This window comes from Lissotriton vulgaris, chromosome 3_1 (assembly GCF_964263255.1).
Source record: "Lissotriton vulgaris chromosome 3_1, aLisVul1.2, whole genome shotgun sequence".
In the NCBI taxonomy this organism is placed as follows: Eukaryota; Metazoa; Chordata; class Amphibia; order Caudata; family Salamandridae; genus Lissotriton; species Lissotriton vulgaris.
In genome coordinates, this window is record NC_141689.1 from 938,429,958 (window position 1) to 938,447,977 (window position 18,020).

Sequence of the window (18,020 nt, forward strand, 5' to 3'; positions counted from 1 at the left end):
GAGGAAGAGGGAAAAGGAAAGGAGAAGAAAAACGCCCGGGGTGGGGGGGGGGGGGGGGGGTAGCTGTTTAGCTTCCAGTCTCATTCAGCTAGTTCGATTGCCAGTCTTTCAAGTTCTGCTTGTCCTTGTCGTCTGCCGCCCGACGTGTTGCTTGGTTGCATCTCTGTCCCACGCCCCGGAGGATGGAGAGGATAGAGAGGATAGAAAAGATAGGAAAAGAAAGGAGCTCTGCAGGCTGTTTCCCTTATTGTATGCCCTCGGACCAGCGAGGTGATTGATTGTCTAGATTAGCTGCCTATGGGGGTTTGTGTGATGATAGGTAGAGGTCTAGGGAACCCCACATGTTCGACTGCCTGTGAGTTTTCGGTGAGTGTTTCGCTGTGATGTTGTCAGCCCCCCTTAGGAAGGTGATCCAGTTAAGCCATGCCTGTGGCGCAGCTTTCGATGTGTCTTTCCAATTGCTTAGGACTGTTTTGACTGCAGCCGACAGGTCACGGTCTTCTGTGGTTGTGATTGATGGGGATGTGAAGCCCAGGACTAGGCTTGGGAAATCAATGTGTAAGGCTACTCCTGTGATCTCATTAATAAGTGTTCCTATTTTCCCCCAGAATCCCTTAACCTTAGGGCAGCTGAGTAGTAGATGTTCTAGGTCTCCCTTTCCCTTGTCGCAGTTCCAGCAGGAGTTACTCTCTCGGATCCCCATGGAAGCTAGGCGGGACGGTGTCCAGTATGCCTTATGTACTAGCCAATATTTGGTCTGGTTTAAGGTTGCCATTACCTTTTTCCTAGTGGTGGATCTCCATAGCTCTGCTCTCTCGTCCTCACTTAGCACCCTCCCCACTAAAGCCCCCCAGAAGTTCGTGACATTGTCATTGAGTTTGGTTGATTTGGGGCATAAGGCTTTGTATAGGTGTGCCACTTGGTGTCCTAGTGTGTTGAGATTAGCGGTGTGTTTTATGAGGGATGGTGTTAGACTGTTAAGGTTTGCCTTCCTGATTGCTACCTTGATCTTCAGAAAGTTGTACAGTTCTATGTTCTGTAGGTTGTGTTCTTCCTTGAGGGTGTCGAATGTTACGTGCATGCCTTGTTTCTGAAGGTCGTAGGCAGTGGAGATGCCATGCCTATACCATGAGTGTATGTTGAGAGCCCTGTCCCTGTATTTTATTGTGGGGTTGTGCCAGATGGACTCGAATTGACTTTTCCTGATGCTTGTTGTCAGTAGTTTGTCGACACTTAGAAGCGCTGTTTTTGTGTTCTTTAGGACCGGGTTGACCTTGATTGCTGGGTGGCGGGTGGCCGTGAGAAGGGTGATGGGGTTCATACCTTCTAGTAGTCCTCGCTCAAATGTCAACCATGCGGGGGTATATTCCTGTCTCGGGTCGAGCCAATGGGGCCCTTGTCTTGCTATGCACGCTACCTGGAATCGTTTGAAATTGGTTAAGTTAAGACCCCCCAGATCTTTTGAAAGTCTGAGCTTGTGTAGACTTATTCTGGGTTTTTCCCCCTCCACAAGAAACTGTTCAGCATTTTGTCCAGTCTCTTGTGGAAGTCTTCTGTGTTTATCAGTGGAAGCATGCTCAGCATATAGTTAACCATTGGCGTGAGCGTCATTTTGATCGCTTCTACTCTTCCCCACCATGTTGTGAATTTAGGGGACCACCCTTCTACCCTGTCCTTGATTTTCTGGAGGGTTGCTTGCTCGTTGTGTTCCAGTGTTGCTCTTAGATCCCTCTCGAAGAGGAGGCCCAAATATTTTATAGGCTTCGGTTGCCATGTTAGTCCGGACGTTCCTAATACTGTTTTCGTTGTGTGGACGTTCAGTGGTTTGCATTCTGATTTGTCTTTGTTGAGTTTGTAACCCGAGACTTGGGCATATTGCTCTATTGTGTCAGTCAGTGCTTTGATGGATCTCTCTGGGTCTTCTGTGACTATTAGTACGTCATCCGCGTATGCCGCTAACTTGAAGGTTTCTCCCCCTATAGGTATTCCTGCTATTTCTTTGTTGGTTCTAATCATCGTTAGGAGTGGTTCTATGGCTAGTAAGAATAGGGCTGGTGATAATGGGCATCCTTGTCTCGTCCCCCGACCTAGGTTAAGCATGTCTGATGTGCCACCGTTTACTACCACCCGCGCTTTGGGGTCCTTGTATAGGGCCATCACCATCTTCCTGTACTTTGGTCCTAACCCGAATTTCCCCATGCATTGATCTAGGAATGGCCATGACACCCTGTCGAACGCTTTCTCAGCATCTAAGGCTATCATGACTGCTGCGTTGTTGCTTTTGGAAGAGTGGTTAATTATGTGGCATAGTAGCCTTGTATTGTCGTGGGACATGCGGTTCTTGAGGTAGCCTACTTGGGAGTAATGTATCAGCTTTGGTAGGTATGCGTTGAGTCTATTTGCAAGTATTTTTGCGTATATCTTGCAGTCTACATTTATGAGTGAGATTGGTCTAAAATTCTTTGCCTCGTTTGTATCTTTCCCTTCCTTTGGTATAACTATTATGTTTGCCTCTGCCATTGACTGTGTCATACGTCCATTCTGGACACATTCCGTGAAGACCTCTTTCATGGTTGGTTTGAGAATGTGCAGGTACTGCTTGTAAAAGCCGGCCGTGAAACCGTCTGGCCCCGGTGCTTTGTTGTCTTTAAGGTTTGCAGTGGCTCTCCCTATCTCATCCTCCGTTATGGTGAGCTCGAGGATGTCGCGTTCCTGCTCTGATAGTGTCGGTGTGGATATGTTTCCTAAAAGTTCTCTACCCCCATCTTCCTTCAGTGTTTCATCTTTTGTATACAGGCCCTCGTAGAAGTCTCTGAATACCTCCAGAATGTCTTTGTTTGCAGTCTGGGACTTGTTATATCTGTCTTTAATGGCCCCTATTGTGTGCTGTTTCTGTTTCCCCCTTAGGTAAGATGCTAAGTTTTTCCCCGCTTTGTTTGCGGTGCACAGGTTAATAGATTTGTATTTATTGATCCAGGTCCCTGCTCTCTCACTCAGTATTCTGTTCAGTTCATACTTCCGTTTAGTCAGGTTCGTGACGGTACTCTTATCTTCTAGTTTGGCTATGTGGCTATTCATCCGTGAGCGCTTGGTTCTCTAGGTACACGTGGACCGCAATATGCCAAAGAAGGTTTTGTGTGATGGAAACATTTCAGAAGTATGTGCAATGGAAGCTGTCCTCTGAGCCGAAGTGAGGATTGTGAGTATTACACATCAGCATGAGACGGAAACGTTGAGTTTTAGAAGTCAAAACAACTCACGGTGTGGAACCAGAACTTCACGATGGGTGCGTTGTAAAATTCATAGGCTTTCCTGGACAGGGGAAGGCTTCCATGCCCGCCTCCAGGGCTGCGGTTCTGACTTTCAGCCGATGTTTCACATCCTTTTTCTTCATCATAACCCTGTGGGAACAAAGTGTCTCTTTTAAACGATTATTAAAAACAAAATATTGGCACACACGGATGTGAGATTCTTCACTGTGTAATACCCAGAACCAACTACTTCAGACATACAGGACCCCAACATGTTAGGCTGCCCGTGGTTAAGGATTAACTGCTGCGCCACAGTGGTCTTTCTACCGCGACCTGATTCATCTATTCTCGTTAGTGCTACTTAATTATCGCAACAAGAAGCCCTCGGAATATTGCCATGGGCAGAATGCTACTGATAAAAGATGCCACGAGATGCAATGAAATGCCACCGGCTGTTAAACCACACAAACCAGCAACACCAGCAACGTTTTTTTCCAAAGACCGCAACACGGGCATTCACAGCATCGCTGCTCACCAAAAACAGCGGGAGGACAGATAATCTTCTGTTTGTGCACACTCCTGCCACCTAAGACCTCATGAAAACCTCTTCTCTCTCCCCATTGCTGATTATCGCCCTGTAATATTTTGTCATAACATCGAGTTTTTGATATTAACCTGCACCAAGTGGCAGAATATAGACTACCACAAAGGACCTGATTACATGTTCGGTGGAAATCCATGTGGAAATGTCCAGCAGTGGAATTACTGTTAACAGTGACTGTCACAGGATGTATCATATGTCATACTGGACATAGTAGTTTTGGAACTGCAATGGTGAAATACTACAAGTTACACATTATCTTTTGTTTTAGATATGCAGCTGCGGCTGAGTGCAGCTAAAAGAACAGGCACAGTTAAGATATCCAGTGGCTGCAAGTGAATATGGTTGTCTGAACATTTAGGTACAATGTTTAAGTGGAAGTAGGCTACCCTCTTCATCCTTTAATATTTATTTTATGTCTAGAAGTGAATGAGTGAGTGAGAAAGCTTGTAAAACGCAAACTATTGCTGTTGGGTGCGAAAATGAATGAGCTTTTAAAACTCTCCTTGGAGTGATCCTGTGTAGCACATATTTAAAAAGGAAGGGGTTCCAAAGAAAGGATGTGAGGACAGAAAAAGAGCATCACCAGATCTGGATCTCAGAAAGCAAGAATTACTAGTTGGGACAGAAACTCCCACTGAAGTGGACGCTGAGGGAGAGAAGAGGTGGATGAGGTCAGAATGGTTGTAAGAGGCGATATTAAGTCCTAATATCTTCTGGAGAACCTGATTTCGTAGGGAAGGGTGCAGAAGTCAATCGGAGAGATTCCAAAAACAGTGAAGTAGAAGATGAATAGCCTCCTGCTATTGTGTATGACCTTGACCTTACTGTAAAACTGCATATCTGTGGCAAGGAGGGAACAATCATTTTCACGCTCTCTGGATTGGCCAGTTATAGTTTAAATATTTAAATTTTCACCTACAATTCCAAATACTCTTGCCTACAACTACTGGCCAGTGGGATGATAGGAATGCAATCCAAGAGGTCAATTGCAAAGAAAGAAAAAGGGTTTTAACAACACAATGAACCAACAAAGCCAAATAACCCTCCTTCCTCACCCCTCGCTCTTCTGGCATCTATAACTGAATAGAATCATTTGCACAGTGAAACATGCTAATGTGGGATGTAATGTGCAGATGAATTAGGGTTTCAGACCTCTCTCATGATGGGGAATTAGGAAGTTGTGCAGACTACCTACTATGTAGGTGAGTGTTGTGTAAGATGGAATATCCTCAGGTAAGTGGGGCGTGAGAGGTTTCTAAGGTAAAAAAGCAATACAATAGCCCCATGTTGTCTCAAAATGGGTCTTCTTTCCTTCTAAGCCGGTGGAAAGTTTCTCCATGCCAAGGAGTTCCCACAGTGTACTCAGCCATACTCCAAATTCTGTGGCTTTCACTCTCCCTCATGGAGCAGTAATTGCTTGTTTGGCTGCATATAAGGCCAGAGGAACTGCTTTGCCTCTCATTGATCGCAGTGGATACATTTGCCTACAAAGAAGGCCCAGAAGCATGTAAACTGGGATGTCAGTAGAGAGCATTGTGCTTATTCTGGTTAGCACCTCCTACCAATACCATTTTAGTTTGGGTCACTGTCATAACAAATGGGTCAGTGTTTCTGTTTCTCTGCGATCTCTCCAGCAGATGGAGGCCTTTGCGGACACCAACTAGGCACCTATGCTGGAGAGTAATACCAGTGTAGTAAAGTTTTTATCATTGCCTCATTACTGAAGCTATTCTTGATAGGAGTGTGGGATCTATAAAAGATATTAGTTCATTTTTCACTTGTGAGGGAACGCTCCGATTAGACCTCCTTTGTGCTAAGAATTTTCCTAGGGATAGACCTTCTGAAGGAGTTTATAAATATCTGACAGCATATGCTTGTTGTCTCATTTTTTAATGATTCATATTTGAAAGGGCATGAATGGTTGACATGTTTCAATCAACAAAAGAGTGCCGTTTTTTATGTGTGTAAGCACAGACACATGAGAAAGGTTAGAAATAAGTGAGTAAATCACATGGGATTTTTCAGGAAGCCCTCACTCATCACCCTGGTTGGTGACATGCTTCATCATTGGGCCCACCAGGAGAAGCCGAAGGCCTCCCTGGTGTGCTACAACGCCAGGATACTGCGGAGCTGGTCTTGTGGCAATAGTGTGAAAAGGTAGTGTAAAAATTTCACGGTTGAATGCCACACAAAAAACTTTGTTCAGTGGTCAACGTGACATATTAAAATATGTGTGGGGAAATTACCAAGTTGATTGTTTGTATATTTCCACTTAAAGTGGGGTCGACATGTTTCTGCCCTTTATGTGTAATTTACTGGGCTTTCTTCAGGACCATGGGAAGTGTACCTCGCGGTATGGACGCGCTAAGGCCCACCCTAACCTGAGGACGTGAAAGTAAAAAATCGGTGTAAAACTTATAAGGTGCAAAGAAAAGAGAACAAACCAACAAGTTGTAGGATTTGCCTCGAATTTAGAGGAACCTGTATAGTCTGAAAAAGAAGAGACATACAAACATACAAAAAAGACAAACATTTAGTAAATTAGATCTGTCTACTAGGTTCTCTTAAAGGACCGATCTCATAATAAATGTGTTAGTAAATAATCATAATTACGTGGCAGAGGTGGCATAGTCAGTATAGTTGTGCAGGATCCATTTGTCTGCAGCGCAGATCAATGAAGTGGCATGCACTACGCCTGGTGGAGAAAGGCGTAGAATGTAGCCCTCCTTGCCTAAAATGGCATCTAAGTTGATACTCGTGGTGTAGAGCTCAATGGGCCAAAATGCGGGGCCAGTGATAAATAGAGACTAATAAATGACCCAGGGTTAAAAGTGAGATATTAAGGAGAATCTCACTTGCTACTGAAATGATCCACGCCCCATAGGTCTCGGAGGGGGGTGGAGGCGACAATGGCACACCCTGTAGGAGGGAAGATGGAGACATAACAGAGAAAACAGTGATGAGTAAAGAAAGATGCATACGGCATCGGAGAGCACTTAGCTGTATTCTGCCATGGAGAACGAAACTCACGCCTGCAACGCCTAGCTGGGTACCTAGCTACTTCCTCGGCCGGACCTCGTGGATAGCTTCGTGCCGCTGGAGAGGCTCTCCAGTGGCACGAAGCTAAGGGCCTATGGAAAAAAGTTATCTGGGAACCAGCGAGATCTAAGACAACCCCAATTTCATTTTAGGAAGTGAGTTTCCTATACAAGGTATATGTTCCAGTTGGTCAGCATACTGAGTAGAGAGTCTCCTTCAGCTTTTTTTTTTTAAGGTTGGCAAAGCCCCAATAGAACTGAGAGGCATTCGATTTTTAGGCCACTTCTTTCTAGTAGTTAGTGAAAGAAGTATATCAAACGTTTGCTGAAGACATGAATGAAACTTTTGGTAAGGTTTTCTGGAATGGTACTGAGGCAGTAGGAATCTAAAGGTTTGCAGGATGTTCATGAGCCTGGTTAGAACTGGGCTTACTCTATATTCTGGAAATGTTAGGTTGAGGGGCAAATGTGAAAAATGCCTTTTCTGACAAGACTGTCCAAAGATAAAGTCAGCCAATGATCTATCTAAGGAATGAAGGCAACTTTAACCCATGCAAAAGAGGAAAACATTAGGCCTAAGATGTGAACTGCATCATAGGTAAGACACTAATCCAGCTGGGTAAGACCAAAACCTTACATACAACCCAGGAAGTTATTCCAAACACTGAAATTGTAGAAGACAAAGTTTTGTACCCCGGGTGACAAAAATCACAAGATCAACTAATGTGTCTATTGAAAACTTTAGAGGCAAAAGGCAGACACTACACTAAGATGAAATACAGTGTAGAATCAGGAGATGGTCAAACCATACCTCATCCAAGTCAGGACAAAATGAAAAATATAAATGTGATCTAACAGCCAGGGCACTGCCAGCTCCCAACCTGTCAATTCTATTACGAAAAAAGGAAATAATGACCTTAAGAAATAGTGGAGGTTGTGTGGGGGCTAGAGGCTTCATGGAGCCAGGTTTCCAAAAAGAAAAGAAAATAATAAGAGGTGTTAAAGATCAAAGTAAAAATCTCCAATTGGTGTTTTGCAAGATATTGAACATTAATCCATTTGGAAGATACATTTGATTTAGAACCTTCATTATCACATTGGATGATGGAAGAAGTAGCACTATTGATGGTACGTTCATTAGAGTTCACTCCCTTCAGACCCTTTCTCACAGAGAGTCTCTCTCCCCTTAAGTCCATCAATTTACTGGTAGAGCTAGTTGGGAATCTAAGGATGATAGATGATAGGCATGATAGATGGCAAGCCATACCCTAAATTTAGCACGGTTTCTTTTTAAGTTGTATTAGAAAAAAATAACTACATTAAAACAGTTGATTTCAATGTTGATATTATTCAATTGTTCACCTATGCAGATGCTACCTTAATCAATATGTGAATTTGTATAGAAAAAACTAAAATATTGTGTTTTTGGAAGAAAGAGCATAACTACAGTTGGTTCCTGGGGCAAACAGAATTAGAAGTTGTTAATGAATATAAATACCTGGGAATATCGTGCGATAGAGCTCTAAATTGGGGCAAGCACCTACAGGCCTAGAAAACAAAAGCCCTAGTGGCAATCTGCACGTTGAAAACATTTAACAGTAATTACGGAGCTATGTTGCACAGACCTGTGTTGAAGGCCTTTAAGGCTATGATCCCCACAGATGCAATATGGTGCAGAGATTTTGTGTTTAGGGTGGAAATGTTCATGGGACAAGGAGGAAGGGAAATACAGGCCATTAGGTTAGAACTAGACTGGTCAGCATGGAACATAAAAGCTCAAGTAAATCTATGTGATTTTGAAACCGGCTTGAAACAGGGGAGGAGGAGAAAGAGTCATGTTGGTGTAGGAGGGAGATCCAACAGATTGAATTGAAATGGACAAAAGCAACTTGAAAGAAACTCCACTCCATTTGTGATAATTTCAAGGTGAAAATTGACCCAGAGTCGGTATTTATTGAAGAACGAAAGTCAGTTCTAAAAATTATGGGAAATGAAAAGTCTAGACAAATTGATATGGATTACCTGAAACAAAAAGAGTTCGTGCATTTTATGTTAAATAGCTGGAGAAATGATAACTGGTACCCGTATTTAGATATTGTACCGAATCAATGGTTGAGAATGAAATTGTTAAAGGTTGGAGTAGGCATTAATCCTGCACGTTCAAATGGGAAAATAAAAAGCATATTAATGGATGATGATGGTAAATGTACATGCGGCATAGGTAGAAAATGTTCCTGTGTTCCTATTTTAATGGATTGTCAAAAACTGTTATCTGTACGGCGAATGATTTTTTGGGCGGTTTTCTTAAAATATGGTATATGGACGCAAGCAATCGAGCTCCTCATTCATATGCAGTTCCTTGACATTGCAATCGCTTTGGCGAAGTTTGTCCAAGCCGCAAAGAGATTTTTCATGGAATAGGAAGTGGAAAGATTCCTACAGGGTGGGACAAACAACATCAAAATGGACAATTTTAACTGTTTAATATAGTTTTTAACCATTGAACTTTTATGCATCTAGATTTCAGCTATATAATTGACACCACGGGAACACGTTTTAGGAGATAAAGGAATAATGAATTTACCATAGTAGCCCAATTTGGTTTTAAGTATTTTTATGAAATTTGAACTATTGTATTTTTAGCTGTTTTATGATGTTCATGCAGTTTAAAACACTTCCGCCATGTTCCCGTTATAGATAACCACCACAACTGATCCGGACGCTACCTGCGGGACCCGATCAGCTACCTAGGTTATACCCAACCTTTCGCCCTCCGCAAACAGTCGGCAGGGTAGTAGCAGAGGTTGATCGGATCCATGAGGCATATTTAGCTCAGAGTCAAAGTACTCCAAACAGAGGATTTGTAAGTAAACAATCCACTACACTCACAGCACACTTTAGGGTGTGTGCTGAAACTATCACCTTTGTGACCCGATTTTTTAGGGTCACACACACCTTGTTGTTCCTGAAGAAAGCCTTATGATCCAACCTAAAGGCTGAAACTAGTAGACCTATATTTTAACGGGGATACTGAGGTACATTAAAAAACCTTAAGTAGATCCCATGACTGTTTTTAACCCTTGTCCTAGGGCCCTGCCATTAAAACTTTCATGAGGGTTAAACCTAGAGACAATTTTTAACACATAACCACACTTCACTTAGCACTCCACTTTCTTAACACAAACAACCTGCTCCACTGTAACTCAGGCGTTGAAGCACAGCTGGATTGCGCTAAGTAATCCAGCTGGGGCCCGATGATGAAGCATGCCACCTACCAGGTAGGTGGGTGAGGGGTTTCCTAAAAACTACTAGGATTTGTTTGCGCTCTACTCTCAAAAGGTTTTTGCCAGAAACATAAACTCGAAAACCAGAAGAAGGACTTGTCCAATTTTGTTTATAAATACATTCTCTAGGGAAGAGGACAAGTCATTTGTTTACTTACTCTCTATTTGTTTCTCTATATCATGCAGTTTAAAGACCAATTGGTCATAATAAACTTATTTTTGATTGATTGGTTACTCCTATGTTTAAACACACTAGCTTTCGATGGAGTCCAAATAAAAAATATGTAGGTGTATGGCATTCCATAGATACCAATTACATTATTAGAAATATTTATTTCATTAAATACAAATTTAATTATTTAATTATAACATGGTATCCTATATATCTGATGTGGTGGGGCATACCCAGGATACATCTGTGTTTCGTGTTTTAACCCCTAGCTTGCGTATTTAAGAATTTGCAATTTAGTCTTTCAAAATTTTTATGGAAAAGTGAATGCATCAAAGTGTTTGGAAAATATAAAAAACATAATTGGAAGGCGGCATATATTCTTATGATGTTACGGTTTATTGCTTTTGTTTCTGTTTTAGGTTAGCTTGCTGTCTATTTAAACAATGTTTAAATAATTTTAGTCAAAGATGGGCTTGCCTTGAAAATAAAGTACTGAATATATATTTTTTTTAATCTAAATTACTTACATGGACAAGTGCAGTTCCTTAAACAAGTTCCCATTGATTTAGCATAAATACAATCTGTTTAACAAATGTGTAGTTTCCCCAAAAATGTATGTGGATCATTGTTCTCCCTCTACGATTTAGTACAATAAGTTATTAAAAAAAGTCTATATTTTGGAAGGTTTAGAATAAAAAACGCCCTTCCCAGTCGGTACAATTAATGAATGATAGCAATTTTACTCATATTTAAGATCTTCATACCTCTTTCAATTCCCCTTAATACATGCCATTTAGAGCACAGTGGGAAGGGAGAACGGACATAAATCAGTAAATCAATTTTATAGCATTCATTTAGCAAAAAAAATACATCAACCAATGAGAGTATTCGAACACCTGCAAAAATGTGAGCGGTTGCAAACTCAATCATTTCTGAATTGGTGCAAACTGTAGGCTTTAGCAATAAAGTGAGATGCCATATCTTACTAACCAGAGACAGTTCATCTTTAGGGTTGCTGAGGTTCGAGTCCACATAAAGCCGAGTGAATTGATGGAAGTCCTGTGATTGGGGTATATGAGACATTTCGGCTTTGCTCTTAAATTCCAACATTAAGATGGAGGGTGGAAGAAGAATACAGACAATCACCTTTAAAAAAAATGATAACATTTGTTAAGCAAACAGAAGTACAGTGAAGTTTTCCCAAGTTTCAAATACAAAACACTCAGGATGTCCAAAATAGTCTCAGACTAAGCAATGGCAGACCTCTGACCTCCTGATCAGGGAATCCTGCTCTCCTTGTGCAGCTCAGTCGTTGCACCGCTGCCCTCAGCACCTCTCTGGTTGCAGGTAGCTGTGCGTGGCCCTCCTCTACCCGCAGGCTCCTGCCTGGGCCTCATTCCTGATAGTCCAGTGGGAGAACCTTGCTCTTCTGCTGGTCCGCTCTGCCAGCCTTTCTGTTGTTTTTCTGCTTTTTGTCTATTTGTGCCTGTTCTTTGTCTATTTGTGCCTGTGTCTGTTGCCGTTTTGGTCTATTTGTGCCTTTTTTGTTCTGTCTGTGCCGCTTTCACTGTTGGTTTTCCATATTTTGCCCATTTTTCGCCTTTTGCTCACCTTCCCGCCCCTCCTTTCCCAGCTGCCCCTGCCGGTTCATGCCCCTGCCTCCCAGCTGTGCTCCCTCCCCGTCCCCTACTTAATGGTTGCCTCTGCGCGACAGGTTGAGCAAGATCTCTGATCTTCTGGACAGGGTACTCTGCTCTCTCCTTGTGCTGCTCCATTGCTGCACCACTGCCCCCAGCACCTCTCTGGTTGCAGGTAGGTGTTCAAGGCCCTCCTTCACCCGCAGGCTCCTGTCTGCGCCTCATCCCTGGTGGTCAACTGGGAGAGCCTTGCTCTTCTGCTCTGCTGGTCCGCTCTGCCACCCTTTACGTTGTTTTTCTACTTCTTGTCTATTTGTGCCTGTTCTTTTGTCTATTTCTGCCTTTGTCTGTCTGTTACCTTTTTGGTCTATTTGTACCTTTTTGTTCTGTCTGTGCCTCTTCTCTGTTTCTGTTGCTGCTTTCACTGTTGTTTTTCCATATTTTGACAGTTATTTGCCTGTCACTCCCCTTCCCGAAGCTGCTGCCCCAGCGGCCCCTCCCCCCTGCCGGTTCCTGCTCCTGCCTTTCAGCTGCGCTCCCTCCCCCATCCTTTACTTAATGGAGCCCGCTGTGTGGCTGCGCAGCGGGCACGCTGCTGGTGCGCCGAAGACACGCCAAAGGCAAGCCCATCTGCGCCCGTCCGCGATTCGACCGCGAACAGTGCCAGGGACCCTGGTTGTCCGACCTCCTACTGCAACGACTCAGCTGCCCTCCACACACTCAAACCCGGAAGAAACAACTGCAAGCAGTCAACGTCAAATACCACCCATGGTCAGTTCTCCTGAAGACACTGCAGCCGCACCTTTACCCACCTCCAGATCCCCATGGCTACCACCCACCCACCGGACGCCAGCGCACTGAAACCCCTGAATTCCATCCTCCTCAAAGTACACTCCCTGCCCAGACAGGCAGTAAAAATCTAGGACCTCCTCGACACCTTGTCGCCAGATGTCACCTTCCTCACAGAAACCTGGACCAACACCACTTCCACCCCCGACATCGCTACCGCCATCTCCGACAGATACAAGATCCAGAGGAAAGACCGCCTCAACCACCCGGGAGGAGGACTCACCATCGCGCACAAGAACTCCCTCCGACTCACCACATCCAGCGCAAATGACTCCTCATCCGCCACAGAACTTCTCCACTTCCAGATCCAGAATGACTGTACTTGGCACTTTCGCCTACAGACCGCCCGGACCATAATGTGCACTCACCACAACCATAACTAACCTCATGGTGCCCCCACGCCATTGCCTCCATGGACTTCATACTGCTCGGAGACCTGAACTTTCACCACAACAACCTCAGCGACCCCAACTCCACTGCGCTCCTAGGCAACCTCGCCAACATCTGACTAAAGCAGCTCATCACTACCGCCACCCACAAGGCAGGACACACCCTCAACCCTATCTGCGCAGGAGTAAACAACATCTACTTTAGCCACACTACGCAATCCCTCTGGATGGACCACCACTGTGTACACTTCTCATTCACTAACCCCCCCGCTCACAAACCTACATCATGCCCTCTGCGCAGGAATTGGAGCAAGGTCATCGAAGAGCACCTCAACTCCTCCCTCAACCGCACTCCCCCTCCCACCACAACCAACGTCAACTCTGCAGCCAACGAACTACACAGATGGATCACCGACTACGCAGACAAGCTCGCCCCCTCCATAACTTCGACAGACAGCACCCTATGAAAGCCACCTGCTTCTCCACCGACCTCTGAAAATTCAGATGCACCTGCAGACGTCTTGAGAAAGTATAGAGAAACAGCAAAACCCCAGAAGCACAGACCAGCTACAAGAACACCATGACAGAATACCATCAACGCTTCAGATCCACCAAAAGGAACTTCATTCAGGACAAGATCCTTGCCAACTACAGCAAATCGAAGGAACTCTTCAGCATCATACAGGAATTCACCAAACCCCCCAGCGAATCCTCAGACGTCACGCCCTCCCAGGATCTCTGCAACAAACCCTGCTCCTGCTTCCATCTCAAGATCAAGTCCCTCTACAACAACTTCAATGAACAGATACTAGACACCAAAACCAAATCTACCTCCAGTAACACCAGCCAGCCTACCATCTACGACTGGACCCCGGTCACCACAGAAGACACTGCCACAACCATGAAGAGCCTTCACCCAGTTGACCCCACAGACCCCTGCCCGCCACACATCTTCCACAGAGCCGCAGCCACCATAGCACTCAAGCTAAAACACACCATCAATTCCACCTTCCAAACTGCCACATTCCCCAATGACTGGAAACATGCAGAAGTCAAGCCCCTCCACAAGAAGCCCTCTGAAGACCCGACAGGCCTCAATAACAACACCCATCTCTCTCCTCCCCCTTCGCAGCCAAAGTAACTGAGAAGATCATCAACATCCAGCTCACGAACTTCATCGAACCCAGCTCTATCCTCGACTCCTCCCAATCTGGATTCCATACCAACCACAGCACCGAGACCACCCTCCTCACCACCACAGACGACATCCGCACTCTCCTCAACCAGGGCCACACGGCGGCTCTCATCCTACTAGACCTCTCTGCAGCCTTAGACACCATCTCCCACCGCACACTCATTGCCAGACTCCACGCCGCCGGCATACAGGGACCCGCTCTTTTCTCACCGGCCGAACCCACAGAATCAGACTCCTGCACCTTCCTCTCCAAAACCCACTGAGATCAGCTGCGGAGTACCCTAAGGATCTTTGCTCAGCCCGAGGCTCTTCAACATCTACATGGCCCCCCTTGTCACCATCAGCATGGACTCAGCATAGTATCCTACACCAATGACACCCAGCGCATCCTCTTCCTCACAAAGGAACCCGACACTACCAGACTCAGCTTCCAGGAAGGAAGGAAAGACATTGCATCCTGGATGAGCAGTAGCTGCCTGACGCTCAACTCGGAGAAGACAGAAGAACTCATCCTCGGACCCACCCCCTCCACATGGGACAACACCTGGTGGCCCACCTCCCTCGGCAACACCCTCACATCCACCGACCATGCCCAGAACCTCTGCATCATACTTGACTCTGCCCTCACCATGAACCGACAGATCAAAGTCGTCTCCTCCATGTGCTTCAACACTCTCCGTGTCCTCCACAAGACCTTCAAATGGATCCCCTCGAATCTAGAAAGACCATCGCCCATGCACTCATACCCAGCAGATTGCACTTTGCAAATGTCCTCTACACTGGAAACAACAAATCCTTGCCCTGAAAACTCCACACATCCAGAACAGCGCTACCAGACTCGCCCTCGGCATCCCACAACATGACCACATCACCCAGCACCTACGACTAGCTCCCTTCGAGAAGAGAGTAACCTTCAAGCTGCTCACTCATGCCTTCAAATCCCTCCACAAGACCGGACCCCAATACCTCAACGAAAGAGTCTCCTTCCACGCACCAAAGAGAAGCCTCCACTCTGCCGACCTCGTTCTTGACGAAACCCCCCTCATCCGCAGACCCAGAGAGGGTGGAAGAGCCTACTCCTACATCACAGCAAAGACCTCAAACGAACTCCCGCTCAACATCAGACGTTCCCCCACTCTGCATACCTTCAGGAAGAGCCTCAAGACCTGGCATTTTGGGTGAGTCAAAGCAGCACGACCTCCCCCCCAACTCCTTCAGACCCTCACGGGTGGATAGCACGCTTCACAAATCCCTGATTGATTGAACGAATGCCATAGCTTTAGAATATTCACATGACACTTGTAGATATAATACATTTATATGTGAATCATCTACGTAGTTGTGAATATTCTGAAAATCTGAAATGACTCAAGACCAATGTAATACACCATTATACATGTTGATCCTGCATAGCACAAACAACAAATTATAAAGACGGTTTATAGCCATTTAAATAAAAACTGCAATTCGAGGCACAACACCATGTCATGATGGCTGGGGTTAGTTTCCGCAAATCAAAATAGCAATGGCCTGAGACCATGTTTTCCCCCAAACTGTGGGAGAAATTGTGGATTTTCCAGGGTCCTATTTAGTAGAAGCCACTCAGTACTAATTACGCACGTGTCCCTGTGGCAGCCAGCAAAGCGTTCCCAGAAGCGGAGCCAACTGACAGTCTACTATTGGAACCAAGAAGCTCCCGCAGATCTAAATGAGGCAAAGAAACAGGAAGGCTGGTGGTCTGGACAGCTGATTTTTGTCAGCTACCCTGTTTCCTCCCAGCTCTAAATAACCTCCTTAGTCTCCTATTTTTAAATAATTTTTTAGGGTTTGTACAGGCTCAGTGTTACATTATGTACTACCTTAAACTAGCTACCACAATACAAAATAATGTTCCTTTAGCAAGTTTATATTTGTAAAGATAATTAAGAGGTGAATGCCTAGAATTTTTTTCCCCCTAAACTAGCTTTCAGAAATGTTCCATGGCTAACTTCAACACTTCCTTGGTTCCCCTTCAGAATTAATGTATTTAGGGGTTACCTGTTGGTAATTAGTATAATGAGCTTTAGCAGCCCTCCCCCCACCTTTCTCTTGACATGCAGATAAAAGGTCAGCCTGACAGATATTGTTCATATTCAGGTCATGGAAGCCAGGCGCTATAAATGAAGTATATGTGCAGGTGCCTGACTGTCCGAGCTGAACTTTTCTGAGCTGAAAATGTCACAGTCCAGTGGGCATAGGGTCCTCAGCCGGTCAAAGTGCCTCAAGGATATCTCTTCATGATGAGGGGGAGATTTAATGCAGGAACATCTTAAGGATTTTTGGGGCCATGGGCCAAACATATTTGGGGGGCCCCTGTTTTGAACAGCTCTGAATTTATGAACCAGTTTCAGCTCTTTCATGCACTCTTTGGCCAGGACACTGACAGTGCACAGGAACACTGGTCCAAATTCTCAGGTTTGTAATATAGTAGCAGCTCAGTAATATTACTGCAAATAATCTCTGTGACACTCTTCTATTTATTGCATATGAGATCCTGTTATGATCTATAAGAAACTTTTTTATGAGTGTTGCATGAAACATAAACACATTTATCTGCAAAATGCCTGTAATAGACTCGCATATAACATCACCCGCATTCAAAATAAATTAAAGAAAAACAATATTTAAAAGTTTGTTTAAGAATTATTCAATGTCATCAGGGCAAGACTCTCTGCATAATATTGCTGGCTCTTTCAGGGGGCACCATGAAAGGCTGGGGCCCTGGGTAAAAGCCCTCTCTGCCCATGCCTTAAAATGTCTCTGCATCAATGATGGCCTCAGACCTGGGTACCTCAGTTTCAAGTCGTGGTTTGCCCAGGGTCGAGTGTCTATCAGTGAAACTGCATCATAATTTGGGGTGGGGTCAGCAGTCCCACTGATCACATCCCACTCCATGACAATAAATGGACTGCCACCTCTTCTCATTGGCTGACCTAAGATCAGCCAATGAGAGTAGGTGGAGGTCCCAACCATTCTTGACCCCCAGGCTTCCCTCTCTGAGACGCTGCAGTCAGTAAGTTTTGTGTTTTTAAATGTTTGGTATATGTGTGTACATATGAATGTATGTGTATTTGAGAGTGTGTGCTGTGAATGGGTGTGTGTGTGTGCGTGTTAATACATGGGTGTGAGTGAGTGTGCATGTGTGAGGCTCACACGTCTCACTCTGCTCTAATTACTGGCTGCCACTGATTATAAGTAAGGCTCTCTGTTTTCCGTTTATACAGATTTTTACAGATAAATACAGACAGAAAACAATCTTGGACCCAGGACGTAGTAGGGTGGACTGAGTGGCGCCGCGGAACCTTGGTGGGACCGGCTATAGTGTGGTCCACTGTGCTACGTGCTGGCCTCAGCTCTGGGGCGGCTTCTTGCGGGCCCCAAATTGGCGGTCGGACCGGGCGGCGAGGGCTCACAGTTGGACTATCTTTGAATTTGCTTCCTCCCCGGGCTTCAGCGAACTTGTGTGGGGAGTGTTGAGAACGGTCATGATACGGGACAAGGGTGGTGGCGGCCCGGCCAAGCCAGGCCCTATTGACAAATATACAGGTGCAGGAGTGGCTGC

The 18,020-nt window shown here is 45.0% G+C and overlaps 1 protein-coding gene across 1 annotated transcript in view; it reads right to left on the reverse strand.

The window, feature by feature from the left end:
- TRPM6 (transient receptor potential cation channel subfamily M member 6) overlaps positions 1–18,020 on the reverse strand; it is a 720,746-nt gene that overhangs the window by 329,944 nt on the left and 372,782 nt on the right. The window contains exons 18-19 of the mRNA XM_086961279.1: positions 11,340–11,495; positions 3,261–3,401 (exon numbers count right to left, since the gene is read on the reverse strand). Of these exons, the coding sequence (XP_086817405.1) occupies positions 3,261–3,401; positions 11,340–11,495 (297 nt within the window). The remainder of the gene's footprint in view (positions 1–3,260; positions 3,402–11,339; positions 11,496–18,020) is intronic.